The sequence below is a fragment of the Phoxinus phoxinus genome (assembly GCF_949152265.1).
Source record: "Phoxinus phoxinus genome assembly, chromosome: 3".
Lineage (NCBI taxonomy): Eukaryota > Metazoa > Chordata > Actinopteri > Cypriniformes > Leuciscidae > Phoxinus > Phoxinus phoxinus.
The window spans coordinates 48,310,268-48,328,083 of NC_136878.1; the positions used below are offsets into that span (position 1 = coordinate 48,310,268).

A 17,816-nucleotide genomic window follows, 5' to 3' on the forward strand; every position below is an offset into this window, starting at 1 on the left:
CTCTAAGACTGAGCAGTGTGTGTGTGGTTCTCTAAGACTGAACAGTGTGTGTGTGGTTCTCTAAGACTGAGCAGTGTGTGTGTGGTTCTCTAAGACTGAACAGTGTGTGTGTGGTTCTCTAAGACTGAGCAGTGTGTGTGTGGTTCTCTAAGACTGAGCTGAGAGTGTGTGGTTCTCTAAGACTGAGCAGTGAGTGTGTGTGTGTGCTTCTCTAAGACTGAGCAGTGTGTGTGTGGTTCTCTAAGACTGAACAGTGTGTGTGTGTGTGTGGTTCTCTAAGACTGAGCTGAGAGTTTGTGGTTCTCTAAGACTGTGCAGTGAGTGTGTGTGTGTGCTTCTCTAAGACTGAGCAGTGTGTGTGTGGTCCTCTAAGACTGAACAGTGTGTGTGTGGTTCTCTAAGACTGAGCTGAGAGTTTGTGGTTCTCTAAGACTGAGCAGTGAGTGTGTGTGTGTGCTTCTCTAAGACTGAGCAGTGTGTGTGTGGTTCTCTATGACTGAGCGGTGTGTGTGTGTGGTTCTCTAAGACTGAGCTGTGTGTGTGTGGTTCTCTAAGACTGAGCGGTGTGTGTGTGGTTCTCTAAGACTGAGCTGTGTGTGTGTGGTTCTCTAAGACTGAGCTGTGTGTGTGTGGTTCTCTAAGACTGAGCTGAGAGTTTGTGGTTCTCTAAGACTGAGCAGTGAGTGTGTGTGTGTGGTTCTCTAAGACTGAGCTGAGAGTGTGTGGTTCTCTATGACTGAGCTGAGAGTGTGTGGTTCTCTAAAACTGGGCAGTGTGTGTGTGGTTCTCTAAGACTGAGCTGAGAGTTTGTGGTTCTCTAAGACTGAGCAGTGGTGTGCTTCTCTAAGACTGAGCAGTGTGTGTGTGGTTCTCTATGACTGAGCGGTGTGTGTGTGTGGTTCTCTAAGACTGAGCTGTGTGTGTGTGGTTCTCTAAGACTGAGCGGTGTGTGTGTGGTTCTCTAAGATTGAGCGGTGTGTGTGTGTGTGTGTGTGTGGTTCTCTAAGACTGAGCTGTGTGTGTGTGTGGTTCTCTAAGACTGAGCTCTGTGTGTGTGTGGTTCTCTAAGACTGAGCGGTGTGTGCGTGTGGTTCTCTAAGACTGAGCTCTGTGTGTGTGTGGTTCTGTAAGACTGAGCGGTGTGTGTGTGTGGTTCTCTAAGACTGAGCAGTGTGTGTGTGTGTGTGTGTGTGTGGTTCTCTAAGACTGAGCAGTGTGTGTGTGTGTGTGTGTGTGGTTCTCTAAGACTGATCAGTGTGTGTGTGTGATTCTCTAAGACTGAGCTGTGTGTGTGTGTGTGTGGTTCTCTAAGACTGAGCTGTGTGTGTGTGTGGTTCTCTAAGACTGAGCTGTGTGGTTCTCTAAGACTGTGTGTGTGGTTCTCTAAGACTGAGCTGTGTGTGTGTGTGTGTGTGTGATTCTCTAAGACTGAGCTGTGTGTGTGTGTGTGTGTGTGTGTATGTGTGTGTGTGTGTGTGTGTGTGTGTGGTTCTCTAAGACTGAGCTGTGTGTGTGTGTGTGTGTGTGTGTGTGTGGTTCTCTAAGACTGAGCTGTGTGTGTGTGTGTGTGGTTCTCTAAGACTGAGCTGTGTGTGTGTGTGGTTCTCTAAGACTGATCTGTGTGTGTGTGTGTGTGTGTGTGTGTGTGTGGTTCTCTAAGACTGAGCAGTGTGTGTGTATGTGTGGTTCTCTAAGACTGAGCAGTGTGTGTGTGTGTGTGTGTGTGTGTGGTTCTCTAAGACTGAGCTGTGTGTGTGTGTGTGGTTCTCTAAGACTGAGCTGTGTGTGTGTGTGTGTGTGTGTGTGTGGTTCTCTAAGACTGAGCTGTGTGTGTGTGTGTATGTGTGGTTCTCTAAGACTGAGCAGTGTGTGTGTGTGTGGTTCTCTAAGACTGAGCAGTGTGTGTGTGTATGATTCTCTAAGACTGAGCAGTGTGTGTGTGTGTGGTTCTTTAAGACTGAGCAGTGTGTGTGTGTTGTGTGTGTGTGTGTGGTTCTCTAAGACTGAGCTGTGTGTGTGTGTGTGTGTGTGTGTGTGTGTGTGTGGTTCTCTAAGACTGAGCTGTGTGTGTGTGTGTGTGTGTGGTTCTCTAAGACTGAGCTGTGTGTGTGTGTGTGTGTTTCTCTAAGACTAAGCTGTGTGTGTGTGTGTGTGGTTCTCTAAGACTGAGCTGTGTGTGTGTGTGGTTCTCTAAGACTGAGCTGTGTGTGTGTGGTTCTCTAAGACTGAGCTGTGTGGTTCTCTAAGACTGTGTGTGTGGTTCTCTAAGACTGAGCTGTGTGTGTGTGTGTGTGTGGTTCTCTAAGACTGAGCTGTGTGTGTGTGTGTGTGTGTGTGTGTGTGTGGTTCTCTAAGACTGTGTGTGTGGTTCTCTAAGACTGAGCTGTGTGTGTGTGTGTGTGGTTCTCTAAGACTGAGCTGTGTGTGTGTGTGTGTGTGGTTCTCTAAGACTGAGCTGTGTGTGTGTGTGTGTGTGTGTGTGTGTGTGTGTGTGTGTGTGTGTGTGTGTGGTTCTCTAAGACTGAGCTGTGTGTGTGTGTGTGTGTGTGTGTGTGTGTGTGTGTGTGTGTGTGTGTGTGGTTCTCTAAGACTGAGCTGTGTGTGTGTGTGTGTGTGTGTGTGTGTGTGTGTGTGTGTGGTTCTCTAAGACTGAGCTGTGTGTGTGTGTGTGTGTGTGTGTGGTTCTCTAAGACTGAGCTGTGTGTGTATGTGTGGTTCTCTAAGACTGAGCTGTGTGTGTGTGTGTGTGTGTGTGTGTGTGTGTGTGTGGTTCTCTAAGACTGAGCTGTGTGTGTGTGTGTGTGTGTGTGTGTGTGTGGTTCTCTAAGACTGAGCTGTGTGTGTGTGTGTGTGTTGTGTGTGTGTGTGTGTGGTTCTCTAAGACTGAACAGTGTGTGTGTGTGTGTGGTTCTCTAAGACTGAGCTGTGTGTGTGTGTGTGTGTGTGTGTGTGTGTGTGTGTGTGTGTTGTGTGTGTGGTTCTCTAAGACTGAGCTGTGTGTGTGTGTGTGTGTGTGTGTGTGTGTGTGTGTGTGTGTGTGTGTGTGTGGTTCTCTAAGACTGAGCAGTGTGTGTGTGTGTTTGCCTGTTTCAGGGAGAGAGGTGTCGAGCTCCATGCTTCCCGGTTATCCTCCACACATCCCGTCGGCTCAGACCGGCTTCTCCTCGTCCTCCATCACCGGGATGGTTGCAGGTACAGAGCTTCATCAGCTCATGATGCTTGTTAAAGGGATAGTTCACTTCAAAATTAATCCTGTCATCATTTACTCTCCCTCAAGTTCCAAACCTGTATGAGTTTCTTTCTCTGCTGAACTCAGTGGGGTCCATCCACTGTTTGGTTACAGACATTCTTCCAAATATCTTTTGTTCAGCAGAAGAAAGAAATTCATACCGTTTGAAACAACTTGAGGGTGAAAAAATTATGACATTTTGAAACTAACTATTCCTTTCAGGGAAGGGTTTACTATTCAGACGGATAACGTGAGATTACAGTAACAGGAGAATTACAGTAACAGGAGATTACAGAGATAACAGGAGATTACAGTTACAGGAGATTACAGTAACAGGAGATTACAGTTACAGGAGATTATAGTAACAGGAGATTACAGTAACAGGAGATTACAGAGATAACAGGGGATTGCAGAGATAACAGGAGATTACAGTAACAGGAGATTACAGTAACAGGAGATTGCAGAGATAACAGGAGATTACAGTAACAGGAGATTGCAGAGATAACAGGAGATTACAGTTACAGGAGATTACAGTAACAGGAGATTACAGTAACAGGAGATTACAGTAACAGGAGATTACAGTTACAGGAGATTACAGTAACAGGAGATTACAGTAACAGGAGATTACAGAGATAACAGGGGATTACAGAGATAACAGGAGATTACAGTAACAGGAGATTACAGTAACAGGAGATTACAGTTACAGGAGATTACAGTAACAGGAGATTACAGTAACAGGAGATTACAGTAACAGGAGATTACAGTAACAGGAGATTACAGTAACAGGGGATTACAGAGATAACAGGAGATTACAGTAACAGGAGATTACAGTAACAGGAGATTACAGTAACAGGAGATTACAGTAACAGGAGATTACAGTAACAGGAGATTACAGAGATAACAGGGGATTGCAGAGATAACAGGAGATTACAGAGATAACAGGAGATTACAGTAACAGGAGATTACAGAGATAACATGAGATTACAGTAACAGGAGATTACAGAGATAACAGGAGATTACAGTAACAGGAGATTACAGAGATAACAGGAGATTACAGTAACAGGAGATTACAGTAACAGGAGATTACAGAGATAACAGGAGATTACAGTAACAGGAGATTACAGAGATAACAGGAGATTACAGTTACAGGAGATTACAGTAACAGGAGATTACAGTAACATGAGATTACAGTAACAGGAGATTACAGAGACAGGAGATTACAGTTACAGGAGATTACAGTGACAGGAGATTACAGTAACAGGACATTACAGTTATAACAGGAGATTACAGTAACAGGAGATTACAGTAACAGGAGATTAAAGTAACAGGAGATTACAGTAACAGGAGATTACAGTAACAGGAGATTACAGTAACAGTGTTCCGGCTTTACAGCCGCTCTAGAGTAAAGTTATTGTCCAGATAAAGTTAGTTTTGATTGATTCACTTCCGTTGTAAAGATAATTTGTTATTAACTCAGGGGCTGCTAACACGACACCGAGATCTAACAGAAAACCCTTACCGCGCTCCGGCCGCTCATCCGCACAACAGTGTTTGGAGCTCGAGAACGCACACGATTTTGATATTCTAGGTATTATTAACTGGCCGGAGTTTTGAGATGGCAGTAGACGTGAAGGACTATAATGCGTTAAGAGCTCGCTCAAGTACTGCGGAGATAAACCATTTAGTGCTTTGTAAGTGATCATCAATATTTTAAAATGTATACGATGTTTAATAGGCAGCCAATGCAGTGTTGACAGAACAGGGCTAATATGGTCATACTTCCTGGTTCTGGTAAGAACTCGAGCGGCTGCGTTTTGAACTAGCTGTAGTTTGTTGTTAAGCGTGCAGGGCAACCACCCAGTAGAGCATTACAATAATCTAGCCTTGAGGTCATGAACGCATGAACTATCTGTTCCGCATTTGTCATTTCGAAGGTCATGCGCTCTTCTGGATGGATGCATCTCCAAACCACTGCAATAAACAACACATGTACATGTGCTTAATGATACAGTTCTAACGTTAAACATCTAATTAAAGCAGTTGTTAATTAAAGCGAGGGTCATAACCATCACTGAACATGGAATCTCCTTATCCTTTTTACAGTGGACATATTTAAACCACCAAACTTTAAGCATAGAGAGAACCATTATATGACCATTTATATATAATATTTGTTTATTTATTTTTTCTTTGCGGTAGTCCCGCTCATTTGTAGGGTCAGCTTCATCAGAATTATCCGCACACACACGTTGGATTTGGCGCACGTTTTACGCCGGATCCCCTGAGAGTCAATGGCACAACTAATACACAACTAATACACAACTAATACACAAGCATAAAGGACTCTCTCACCTCGGCTCTAGCGTGAACACTAATCTAGCTTCGACTTTCAGCTTGCTCTGATTCTGGCTCTTATGACAAATGGGTTGTGATGTTCCTCATTTGGATAAAAAACATCTGCTAAATGAACACACGTAAATCTTAGCAACAATTTCGCACAGTCAAGAGCCACTCACATTTTCTTGAGGAAATGTAACGATCTAATTTTGTGATTAAAACAGTGGACTCATAAATGCGGTTTCTCTGAAACATGAATGTGTGGAGCGCGTGAGAACGCCGGGGGCCGAGTTACAGATTAACAGGAGAACGGGTGGGTTAATCAGTAGATGTGGAGGGACCGGGGCAGGAGTTCTGCACTGATACCCGACCACACACACACACACACACACACCACAGGGGCCCGCTGAGGGATCAGGATTATTAGTCCTAGAGAGACCAGAGAGATGGAGAGAAAGAGAGTCTGAGGTGGAGACACACCATGAATGAGTGCACAATCTATATGGAGAGAGAGAGAGAGAGAGATGAGAGAGAGGAGAGGAGAGAGAGAGAGAGAGAGAGAGAGAGAGAGAGAGAGAGAGAGAGAGAGAGAGAGAGAGATGAGAGAGAGAGAGAGAGAGAGAGAGAGAGAGAGAGAGAGAGAGAGAGAGAGAGAGGAGAGAGAGAGAGAGAGAGAGAGAGAGAGAGAGAGAGAGAGAGAGAGAGAGAGAGAGAGATGCACTTTTCTTTTTTCATATGAAGTCTGCCCTGCCAAGCGCGAAATGAGAGGGTCTGATTTATTATTTTTCTGGTGGTCTCGCTGAGAGGAAGCGTTCATACACAATTACTCACTGAAGGGGGGATTCAATCCGGCTCCCATAATTACCAATTAGATATTGGAATGTTAAAAGAAAGAATGGCCGAGGGAGGCCTGAAGGAGTGAGTGAGGGAGGAGAGAGAGAGAGACTGTATGCACCAGTGCTCAGCTGTGGGATTAATGGTTTACAGTCTCTAACCGCCAGTGAAGGATGTGCTGGAGCTCCAGACACACTTACAGCATGAGTGTGTTTATAACCCAGGGCTGTTGGCATGGCGGTGCCGTTGTCTAGTGTGATGTGTGTAATGTGTGTGTGTTCCCTGCAGGACCGGAGTACTCGGGCCAGACCTACACACACCCGTCCTACACGTCCTACAGCGACGCCTGGAGATTCACCAACTCCACCATCTTAGGTGAGTTCACGAGTGTGTCCCGCTTCACTTCTCCATCCCATAGACATGAACATCCCACATGCTGTGCTTCTGGCTACATGGCCAGTAAAGAAAGAAATGCTCCATGACCTGTACACACACAAACGAGAGTGCCGTGCCCTTCAACTAGTGCAGAAAGTTTCAGTCACATGAAACTGAAGGAGGTTTGCCCTCTGCAGTGCTTCAGGCTGTTGAGTTTCTGTGGAAATAAGTAATGTCACAGTCATACGACGGCCATTAGCCCTCGAGCTGGAACTATAGAGCAGACCTTCGCACAGCTGAGCTTTCAACAACACAGAACAAGCAAATATCTCCATCCTACCTTCACTCTCACTACATGTGTGTGTACGCTTCTGCGCTGTGATATATTGATGTTTGCCTGTCGCCCCCTGCAGGATCCCCATATTACTACAGTTCCTCCTCGCGAGCTCCTCCCTCCGCCTACGATCATCTCTAGAACACACTCCAGCTTCTCTCCAGTGGAGTATGAAGAAAACATTGATGATGGACAATACTTTTTATTGCCTGTAAAACTATTTATGTCCTTTGTACACGGCCTGATTAAAGGCCATTTACAGCCACACGTTTACATCTTATTCCACCAGTGAACATTTGTTAACTGTATTTTTATTTCTCTGTAGCCAAAGACATTTCATAATGTTTATATATCCATGGCCAGAAACACTTTACATCTTAAGTGCACATGATTCACGAATATACCAAACTGACTATAGCATACAAAATCCACGCAAATTCAAATATTATTAATTCTTCTAAAGAACATGAGAAACATCGCGACTTTAACGCGTTTCGATGCTTGAGAACATTAGATGAGCGAGCTCGTGACACGATGGCGTTTGGACTGGAGCTGAACTGGTATCGGGCCATCGCGATCCCACGACCAGTAAAGGGTCGCATTAGCCACCTCGTAAAATCCGAGGTCGAATTGCCGAGATCGGGTTGGATGGGCTTTATCATATTCAAACATTAAACTTTTTTTTTTTAAACGAAATAGAAATAACACATTTAACAAGAAGATTTGCTGTATTTCGCCATCGTCCAACAATCTTACGGATTATCAAAAACACCACATTCACAAGCAGCATATTCAGAAACTATTAAAGATGTTTAACGGTTTGGGGCAATATGTAAATAATGAAGAGAAGGAAACCCCCTATTAAAATAAATTCATTTTCTATATTCTACACATGATTATTAGGACTGAACTGTGTGGGGATTCATTAGTTTTAAATCGTTTATATTCTCGCTTCTATTTTTCCATCTTATCATGCTTATATTTCTGTGATTAAACGAGTTTTGAGTTTCAGAGATTACGTGTTATTGTACTGTTAATTATATTATTCAAATGTAAATTAATAATTTCTACAGAATTATTTTGAATTAAATAAAGCATGTCAAAGTCCACTCTTGTGTTTCCCTCATTTATCTGTCTTGTAAAATAATAATAAGCGTAGTTGTTAATGATTAGTCCATATGCTTATAATATATTCCGTATTGTCAGATATAATATCAAACAGCTTGAATTGATTGTTCTTCAATAAATCAAACGTATAATTATGAAGGCTACTGGCCGCTGCTGGACCAGAGAAGTGTGAGGTGGTGATTATGGTGTTTCTACTGTTTTCCCGTTGAAAACCATAATTTATTATGTTGCATATTTTCGGCCAGTCAGCGGTTTATCAGAACACATGAAAGGGACAAAAGCAATGATCCTGAAAACATGCGCATCTGTTTAATTTCCTTTTTTATTTTCTGCATCACGTACTTTTATTTGCAATTATTTCTCGCCTCTTTGTGGCCTCATTATAATTAATGGCTCTTTAACGAGTCCGCGGCCCACCTGGATCCCGCGCGCGCGCCCGCGTGATGAACGAGCGGAACCGGAACCGGGAGCACGCGCGCCTGGGGCTTTGTGCACGAGCAGAATTCTGGGACGATAAAAACACGAATGAATGAATGAATATGTCATGTAACCAGATGTAGCCTGCGGTAATGTTAATAACACCATTTAGAAATGAGCTAGTTGTAAAATCACACATGAGCTTCACTTCCCGATGACAGCAGTCTCTCACTTATGGATATAATAATAAGCATCCAGGGGTTTTCTGAAATGTAGCCGCTCCATGTACCTTTAGTGGGAGAATATCCAGACACGATAAATACTACAAGTACATTAGGCCTTAATATATTGTAACAATGCTCTCCTTGTGATAAGATGAAGATTTATAAACTACTTTGTATCAAACAAATAATGGAACTCAAATGGCAGGCGTTTGAAACTAAATATGTTACAATACTACAATTTCCCAATATAGAAAATAGAAATAAAGCATGTTATTAAATTTTGTTTTATTTCAACTCAATTGTATGTGTAAGTAATATAGTCTATCCTTCAAATCTGTGCTGATGAAATCACTCTTTATCTCATTCACATGTACAATTTTACACCGATTATGATAAATAACCTGATGTTCTTTTGTAAGGAACATTTTAAAGTTCAGTTTAAGAAAACCCCGATCCGCACACCTATAGATTTAGGCAAATCACTCTGCTTTCGCTCTGCATGCCAACACTGTTACCGGTGTCTGATCTCGGTGTGCACATCTGATACATGTGGACCTCAGAACTCTGTCATTTAAATGTCACGTTTATCACATGAGCTGATGTTAGATAGTCTGAAGCATGTAATGCACTCACTGAAAACATTTAAACTTCTGTTCAAGCAGAAACTCATGATGAACACATATAGCTGCAAGCAGGCATTACGGGGCAAAGCACAAAGAAGGCACGAAAAGTCATGACTGGAAGCATCCGGCCAACTGCAACATTGAGCAATTAAAAGCATATTATGCCTGAAAAATCAAATACAATCACTAATAATTAGATGTAATGGTTTATCACTTTAGACCAATAGGTGGTGCTGTTACTAAACTGATGTGATGTGGTCAGAGTAAGGTGACAAAGACACAATCTAAGTTCTTAGCATTGCAGAGATGACCTCAGTCGTCTTGGCATCATGCCTCAACTTTGTTGCTATGTACACAAAAGCGGTTTCGTCTATCAACACGAAGTCCAATGTCAGCACGGTCTGGAGATGATATGATTAGTTTTTGTAAAAATGATTTAGGAGTATCAAAATAGCGGACAGAAAGTTTGGCCAAATATGGTAATGTACCTTTGTTCTCGGCCTGACCCAAAGAATCTATTAAGACCAGTTTCATTATAAAAGGCTAATTTAATCAAATGTTATTAGCATTTTTGGACATTTCATTATAACTTTTGACCACAAGGTGGCACTGCCCCGAGACTTTACGAGTACTGTCAGGGCATTATGCTGAAGACACATATCAAGTTTCGTAACTATACTCCAATGCGTTCGTATAATACAGCATTTTACATAAAAATAAAAAATGGCCAAACCCAAAATGGCCGATATGGAAAAATTGTGTACCGTGTGACACCGCACTCTGCCTCGAACCTAAAGACAAGTTTCGTGAGTTTAGGCCAAAGCGTTCAGAAGATTAGCTAAACGAGCCATTTTCCATATCTCCTGACCACTATGTGGCACTGCGCTGAAATTGTGCGGGTAGCCTCAGGTCATGGTTGTCGTAACACACACCACGTTTGGTCAGAATACGCTAACGTGTTGTGGAGATATAGCCTCATGTTCATTTTGATGGGCACTTTGTCAAATTCGTTTGCGCGTTATTCGAGAACAGTTCGCCGAATCAATTTGAATTCCAGAAATTTTTGTCGGCATGGTCTTAAGATAATCTGGTTACATTTTTTGAGAATCGGAGCAACGGCCTAGGAGGAGTTTGAAAAGTAGGTTTTTGGCACAATTCAAAATAGTGGGGAAAAATGAACGGAATATAACGTAAATCGGCAAAAAAAATAAACTTTTGTTTCTATACTTTACAGTTCAAAAGTTATTAGCATAAACATGAGTGCAACTTTGGACAGTTGGTGGCGCTACAGCGATTGAGTTAGAGACAGTTCAGACTGTCCTCAATCTGTGTGCCAGAACTTTCCCGTCAGCGGCTCCACGGGCGGCCATACACTCCCCGAGCGCAAGAAGAAGAGGAAGAAGAAGAAGAAGAAGAAGAAGAAGAAGAAGAAGAAGAAGAAGAACGCCAGCGGAGACAATAGGTGTCTACACACCTTCAGTGCTTGAGCCCTAAAAATGTACAAGTGTGTGTGTGTGTGTGTTTGTGTGTATGTGTGTGTGTGTGTGTGTGTGTGTGTGTGTGTGTGTGTGTGTGTGTGTGTGTATGTGTGTGTGTGTGTGTGTGTGTGTGTGTGTGTGTTTGTGTGTGTGGGTGGGGGGGTTGGGGGGTGAGGGGGGATTTCCATGGAGGCCAAAATGACACAAAATCCCCTCCTGTCATCAACCTCAAAAGCTGTCTGCCAGCGATGCCAACTGGGCTCCTGCCCGCTGCGTAATGACCACGACTATCAAACCTTGATGCTGCTGAAATCCAGAGAGAGTGACAAAACAAGAGTGTGTGGCCGTAAAGGCACTGATAATATTCCTCGCTGTCTCTGTGTGTGTGCCTCGTTCACACCGTCGCCCCCCCATCCCCTCGACTGAGGCCTATTAGCGCTGCGCTCGCTATCGCTCCGCTAGTAATGAGTCCGCCAGCACAATACGGGCACCGGGCCGGAACCGCCGAGAGAGGACAAAGCTCTGAAAATGGGTCTGGCACAGCGGGCAGGAGTGTGTGGCACAGGAGTGTGTGGAGTATGTGGGCATGTGTTATTATCAGCACAGGAGTGTGTGGCACAGGAGTGTGTGGCACAGGAGTGTGTGGGCATGTGTTATTAACAGCAAAGGAGTGTGTGGCACAGGAGTGTGTTGGCATGTGTTATTATCAGCAAAGGAGTGTGTGGCACAGGAGTGTGTTGGCATGTGTTATTATCAGCACAGGAGTGTGTGGCACAGGAGTGTGTGGCACAGGAGTGTGTGGGCATGTGTTATTATCAGCAAAGGAGTGTGTGGCACAGGAGTGTGTGGCACAGGAGTGTGTGGCACAGGAGTGTGTGGAACAGGAGTGTGTGGAACAGGAGTGTGTGGCACAGGAGTGTGTGGGCATGTGTTATTATCAGCAAAGGAGTGTGTGGCACAGGAGTGTGTTGGCATGTGTTATTATCAGCACAGGAGTGTGTGGCACAGGAGTGTGTGGAACAGGAGTGTGTGGAACAGGAGTGTGTGGAACAGGAGTGTGTGGCACAGGAGTGTGTGGGCATGAGTTTTTATCAGCACAGGAGTGTGTGGAACAGGAGTGTGTGGAACAGGAGTGTGTGGCACAGGAGTGTGTGGGCATGAGTTTTTATCAGCACAGGAGTGTGTGGAACAGGAGTGTGTGGAACAGGAGTGTGTGGCACAGGAGTGTGTGGAGTGTGTGGGCATGAGTTTTTATCAGCACAGGAGTGTGTGGAACAGGAGTGTGTGGAACAGGAGTGTGTGGGCATGAGTTTTTATCAGCACAGGAGTGTGTGGCACAGGAGTGTGTGGGCATGTGTTATTATCAGCACAGGAGTGTGTGACACAGGAGTGTGTGGCACAGGAGTGTGTGGCACAGGAGTGTGTGGGCATAAGTTATTATCAGCACAGGAGTGTGTGGAACAGGAGTGTGTGGGCATAAGTTATTATCAGCACAGGAGTGTGTGGCACAGGAGTGTGTGGAGTGTGTGGGCATGAGTTTTTATCAGCACAGGAGTGTGTGGCACAGGAGTGTGTGGGCATGTGTTATTATCAGCACAGGAGTGTGTGGAACAGGAGTGTGTGGAACAGGAGTGTGTGGAACAGGAGTGTGTGGCACAGGAGTGTGTGGCACAGGAGTGTGTGGGCATGTGTTATTATCAGCACAGGAGTGTGTGGGCATGTGTTATTATCAGCACAGGAGTGTGTGGGCATGTGTTATTATCAGCACAGGAGTGTGTGGAACAGGAGTGTGTGGAACAGGAGTGTGTGGGCATGTGTTATTATCAGCACAGGAGTGTGTGGAACAGGAGTGTGTGGAGTGTGTGGGCATGAGTTTTTATCAGCACAGGAGTGTGTGGAGTGTGTGGGCATGTGTTTTTATCAGCACAGGGGTGTGTGGAGTGTGTGGGCATGAGTTTTTATCAGCACAGGAGTGTGTGGCACAGGAGTGTGTGGCACAGGAGTGTGTGGCACAGGAGTGTGTGGGCATGTGTTATTATCAGCACAGGAGTGTGTGGCACAGGAGTGTGTGGCACAGGAGTGTGTGGAACAGGAGTGTGTGGAACAGGAGTGTGTGGAACAGGAGTGTGTGGGCATGTGTTATTATCAGCACAGGAGTGTGTGGAACAGGAGTGTGTGGAACAGGAGTGTGTGGAACAGGAGTGTGTGGAACAGGAGTGTGTGGAACAGGAGTGTGTGGCACAGGAGTGTGTGGCACAGGAGTGTGTGGGCATGTGTTATTATCAGCACAGGAGTGTGTGGCACAGGAGTGTGTGGAACAGGAGTGTGTGGGCATGTGTTATTATCAGCACAGGAGTGTGTGGCACAGGAGTGTGTGGCACAGGAGTGTGTGGAACAGGAGTGTGTGGCACAGGAGTGTGTGGAACAGGAGTGTGTGGCACAGGAGTGTGTGGCACAGGAGTGTGTGGAACAGGAGTGTGTGGAACAGGAGTGTGTGGCACAGGAGTGTGTGGAACAGGAGTGTGTGGAACAGGAGTGTGTGGAACAGGAGTGTGTGGCACAGGAGTGTGTGGAACGTGGAACAGGAGTGTGTGGGCATGTGTTATTATCAGCACAGGAGTGTGTGGAACAGGAGTGTGTGGAACGTGGAACAGGAGTGTGTGGCACAGGAGTGTGTGGAACAGGAGTGTGTGGCACAGGAGTGTGTGGCACAGGAGTGTGTGGAACAGGAGTGTGTGGAACAGGAGTGTGTGGAACAGGAGTGTGTGGGCATGTGTTATTATCAGCACAGGAGTGTGTGGAACAGGAGTGTGTGGCACAGGAGTGTGTGGCACAGGAGTGTGTGGAACAGGAGTGTGTGGCACAGGAGTGTGTGGAACGTGGAACAGGAGTGTGTGGAACAGGAGTGTGTGGGCATGTGTTATTATCAGCACAGGAGTGTGTGGAACAGGAGTGTGTGGGCATGTGTTATTATCAGCACAGGAGTGTGTGGAACAGGAGTGTGTGGCACAGGAATGTGTGGAACAGGAGTGTGTGGCACAGGAATGTGTGGAACAGGAGTGTGTGGCACAGGAGTGTGTGGAACAGGAGTGTGTGGAACAGGAGTGTGTGGCACAGGAGTGTGTGGAACAGGAGTGTGTGGCACAGGAATGTGTGGAACAGGAGTGTGTGGCACAGGAGTGTGTGGAACAGGAGTGTGTGGAACAGGAGTGTGTGGCACAGGAATGTGTGGAACAGGAGTGTGTGGCACAGGAGTGTGTGGAACAGGAGTGTGTGGAACAGGAGTGTGTGGCACAGGAGTGTGTCGGCATGTGTTATTATCAGCACAGGAGTGTGTGGAACAGGAGTGTGTGGAACAGGAGTGTGTGGAACAGGAGTGTGTGGAACAGGAGTGTGTGGAACAGGAGTGTGTGGAACAGGAGTGTGTGGCACAGGAATGTGTGGAACAGGAGTGTGTGGAACAGGAGTGTGTGGAACAGGAGTGTGTGGCACAGGAGTGTGTCGGCATGTGTTATTATCAGCACAGGAGTGTGTGGCACAAGAGTGTGTGGAACGTGGAACAGGAGTGTGTGGGCATGTGTTATTATCAGCACAGGAGTGTGTGGCACAGGAGTGTGTGGGCATGTGTTATTATCAGCACAGGAGTGTGTGGCACAGGAGTGTGTGGAACGTGGAACAGGAGTGTGTGGGCATGTGTTATTATCAGCACAGGAGTGTGTGGAACAGGAGTGTGTGGCACAGGAGTGTGTGGAACGTGGAACAGGAGTGTGTGGGCATGTGTTATTATCAGCACAGGAGTGTGTGGAACAGGAGTGTGTGGCACAGGAGTGTGTGGAACAGGAGTGTGTGGCACAGGAGTGTGTGGAACGTGGAACAGGAGTGTGTGGCACAGGAGTGTGTGGCACAGGAGTGTGTGGAACAGGAGTGTGTGGCACAGGAATGTGTGGAACAGGAGTGTGTGGCACAGGAGTGTGTGGAACAGGAGTGTGTGGAACAGGAGTGTGTGGCACAGGAGTGTGTGGAACAGGGGTGTGTGGCACAAGAGTGTGTGGAACGTGGAACAGGAGTGTGTGGGCATGTGTTATTATCAGCACAGGAGTGTGTGGAACAGGAGTGTGTGGGCATGTGTTATTATCAGCACAGGAGTGTGTGGAACAGGAGTGTGTGGAACGTGGAACAGGAGTGTGTGGGCATGTGTTATTATCAGCACAGGAGTGTGTGGAACAGGAGTGTGTGGGCATGTGTTATTATCAGCACAGGAGTGTGTGGAACAGGAGTGTGTGGGCATGTGTTATTATCAGCACAGGAGTGTGTGGAACAGGAGTGTGTGGAACAGGAGTGTGTGGGCATGTGTTATTATCAGCACAGGAGTGTGTGGAACAGGAGTGTGTGGGCATGTGTTATTATCAGCACAGGAGTGTGTGGAACAGGAGTGTGTGGCACAGGAATGTGTGGAACAGGAGTGTGTGGCACAGGAATGTGTGGAACAGGAGTGTGTGGCACAGGAGTGTGTGGAACAGGAGTGTGTGGAACAGGAGTGTGTGGCACAGGAGTGTGTGGAACAGGAGTGTGTGGCACAGGAATGTGTGGAACAGGAGTGTGTGGCACAGGAGTGTGTGGAACAGGAGTGTGTGGAACAGGAGTGTGTGGCACAGGAATGTGTGGAACAGGAGTGTGTGGCACAGGAGTGTGTGGAACAGGAGTGTGTGGAACAGGAGTGTGTGGCACAGGAGTGTGTCGGCATGTGTTATTATCAGCACAGGAGTGTGTGGAACAGGAGTGTGTGGAACAGGAGTGTGTGGAACAGGAGTGTGTGGAACAGGAGTGTGTGGAACAGGAGTGTGTGGCACAGGAATGTGTGGAACAGGAGTGTGTGGAACAGGAGTGTGTGGAACAGGAGTGTGTGGCACAGGAGTGTGTCGGCATGTGTTATTATCAGCACAGGAGTGTGTGGCACAAGAGTGTGTGGAACGTGGAACAGGAGTGTGTGGGCATGTGTTATTATCAGCACAGGAGTGTGTGGCACAGGAGTGTGTGGGCATGTGTTATTATCAGCACAGGAGTGTGTGGCACAGGAGTGTGTGGAACGTGGAACAGGAGTGTGTGGGCATGTGTTATTATCAGCACAGGAGTGTGTGGAACAGGAGTGTGTGGCACAGGAGTGTGTGGAACGTGGAACAGGAGTGTGTGGGCATGTGTTATTATCAGCACAGGAGTGTGTGGAACAGGAGTGTGTGGCACAGGAGTGTGTGGAACAGGAGTGTGTGGCACAGGAGTGTGTGGAACGTGGAACAGGAGTGTGTGGCACAGGAGTGTGTGGCACAGGAGTGTGTGGAACAGGAGTGTGTGGCACAGGAATGTGTGGAACAGGAGTGTGTGGCACAGGAGTGTGTGGAACAGGAGTGTGTGGAACAGGAGTGTGTGGCACAGGAGTGTGTGGAACAGGGGTGTGTGGCACAAGAGTGTGTGGAACGTGGAACAGGAGTGTGTGGGCATGTGTTATTATCAGCACAGGAGTGTGTGGAACAGGAGTGTGTGGGCATGTGTTATTATCAGCACAGGAGTGTGTGGAACAGGAGTGTGTGGAACGTGGAACAGGAGTGTGTGGGCATGTGTTATTATCAGCACAGGAGTGTGTGGAACAGGAGTGTGTGGGCATGTGTTATTATCAGCACAGGAGTGTGTGGAACAGGAGTGTGTGGGCATGTGTTATTATCAGCACAGGAGTGTGTGGAACAGGAGTGTGTGGAACAGGAGTGTGTGGGCATGTGTTATTATCAGCACAGGAGTGTGTGGAACAGGAGTGTGTGGAACAGGAGTGTGTGGAACAGGAGTGTGTGGAACAGGAGTGTGTGGGCATGTGTTATTATCAGCACAGGAGTGTGTGGAACAGGAGTGTGTGGAACAGGAGTGTGTGGAACGTGGAACAGGAGTGTGTGGGCATGTGTTATTATCAGCACAGGAGTGTGTGGCACAGGAGTGTGTGGAACAGGAGTGTGTGGAACGTGGAACAGGAGTGTGTGGGCATGTGTTATTATCAGCACAGGAGTGTGTGGAACAGGAGTGTGTGGGCATGTGTTATTATCAGCACAGGAGTGTGTGGAACAGGAGTGTGTGGCACAGGAGTGTGTGGAACAGGAGTGTGTGGAACAGGAGTGTGTGGAACAGGAGTGTGTGGCACAGGAGTGTGTGGAACAGGAGTGTGTGGAACAGGAGTGTGTGGCACAGGAGTGTGTGGCACAGGAGTGTGTGGAACAGGAGTGTGTGGAACAGGAGTGTGTGGCACAGGAGTGTGTGGAACAGGAGTGTGTGGAACAGGAGTGTGTGGAACAGGAGTGTGTGGAACAGGAGTGTGTGGCACAGGAGTGTGTGGAACAGGAGTGTGTGGCACAGGAGTGTGTGGAACAGGAGTGTGTGGAACAGGAGTGTGTGGAACAGGAGTGTGTGGAACAGGAGTGTGTGGCACAGGAGTGTGTGGAACAGGAGTGTGTGGAACAGGAGTGTGTGGAACAGGAGTGTGTGGAACAGGAGTGTGTGGAGTATGTGGGCATGTGTTATTATCAGCACAGGAGTGTGTGGCACAGGAGTGTGTGGCACAGGAGTGTGTGGGCATGTGTTATTAACAGCAAAGGAGTGTGTGGCACAGGAGTGTGTTGGCATGTGTTATTATCAGCAAAGGAGTGTGTGGCACAGGAGTGTGTTGGCATGTGTTATTATCAGCACAGGAGTGTGTGGCACAGGAGTGTGTGGCACAGGAGTGTGTGGGCATGTGTTATTATCAGCAAAGGAGTGTGTGGCACAGGAGTGTGTGGCACAGGAGTGTGTGGCACAGGAGTG

General features: G+C 46.7%; 1 protein-coding gene across 2 annotated transcripts in view; it reads left to right on the forward strand.

Moving 5' to 3' along the window:
* pax8 (paired box 8) overlaps positions 1-8,217 on the forward strand; it is a 19,139-nt gene extending 10,922 nt beyond the window's left edge. For both annotated transcript variants that reach the window (XM_079608434.1, XM_079608435.1), the window contains exons 9-11: positions 3,094-3,192; positions 6,689-6,775; positions 7,189-8,217. In XM_079608434.1, coding sequence (XP_079464560.1) covers positions 3,094-3,192; positions 6,689-6,775; positions 7,189-7,250 — 248 coding nt within the window. In that variant the 3' untranslated portion in view covers positions 7,251-8,217. The remainder of the gene's footprint in view (positions 1-3,093; positions 3,193-6,688; positions 6,776-7,188) is intronic.
* The last annotated feature ends 9,599 nt before the right edge of the window (positions 8,218-17,816 follow it).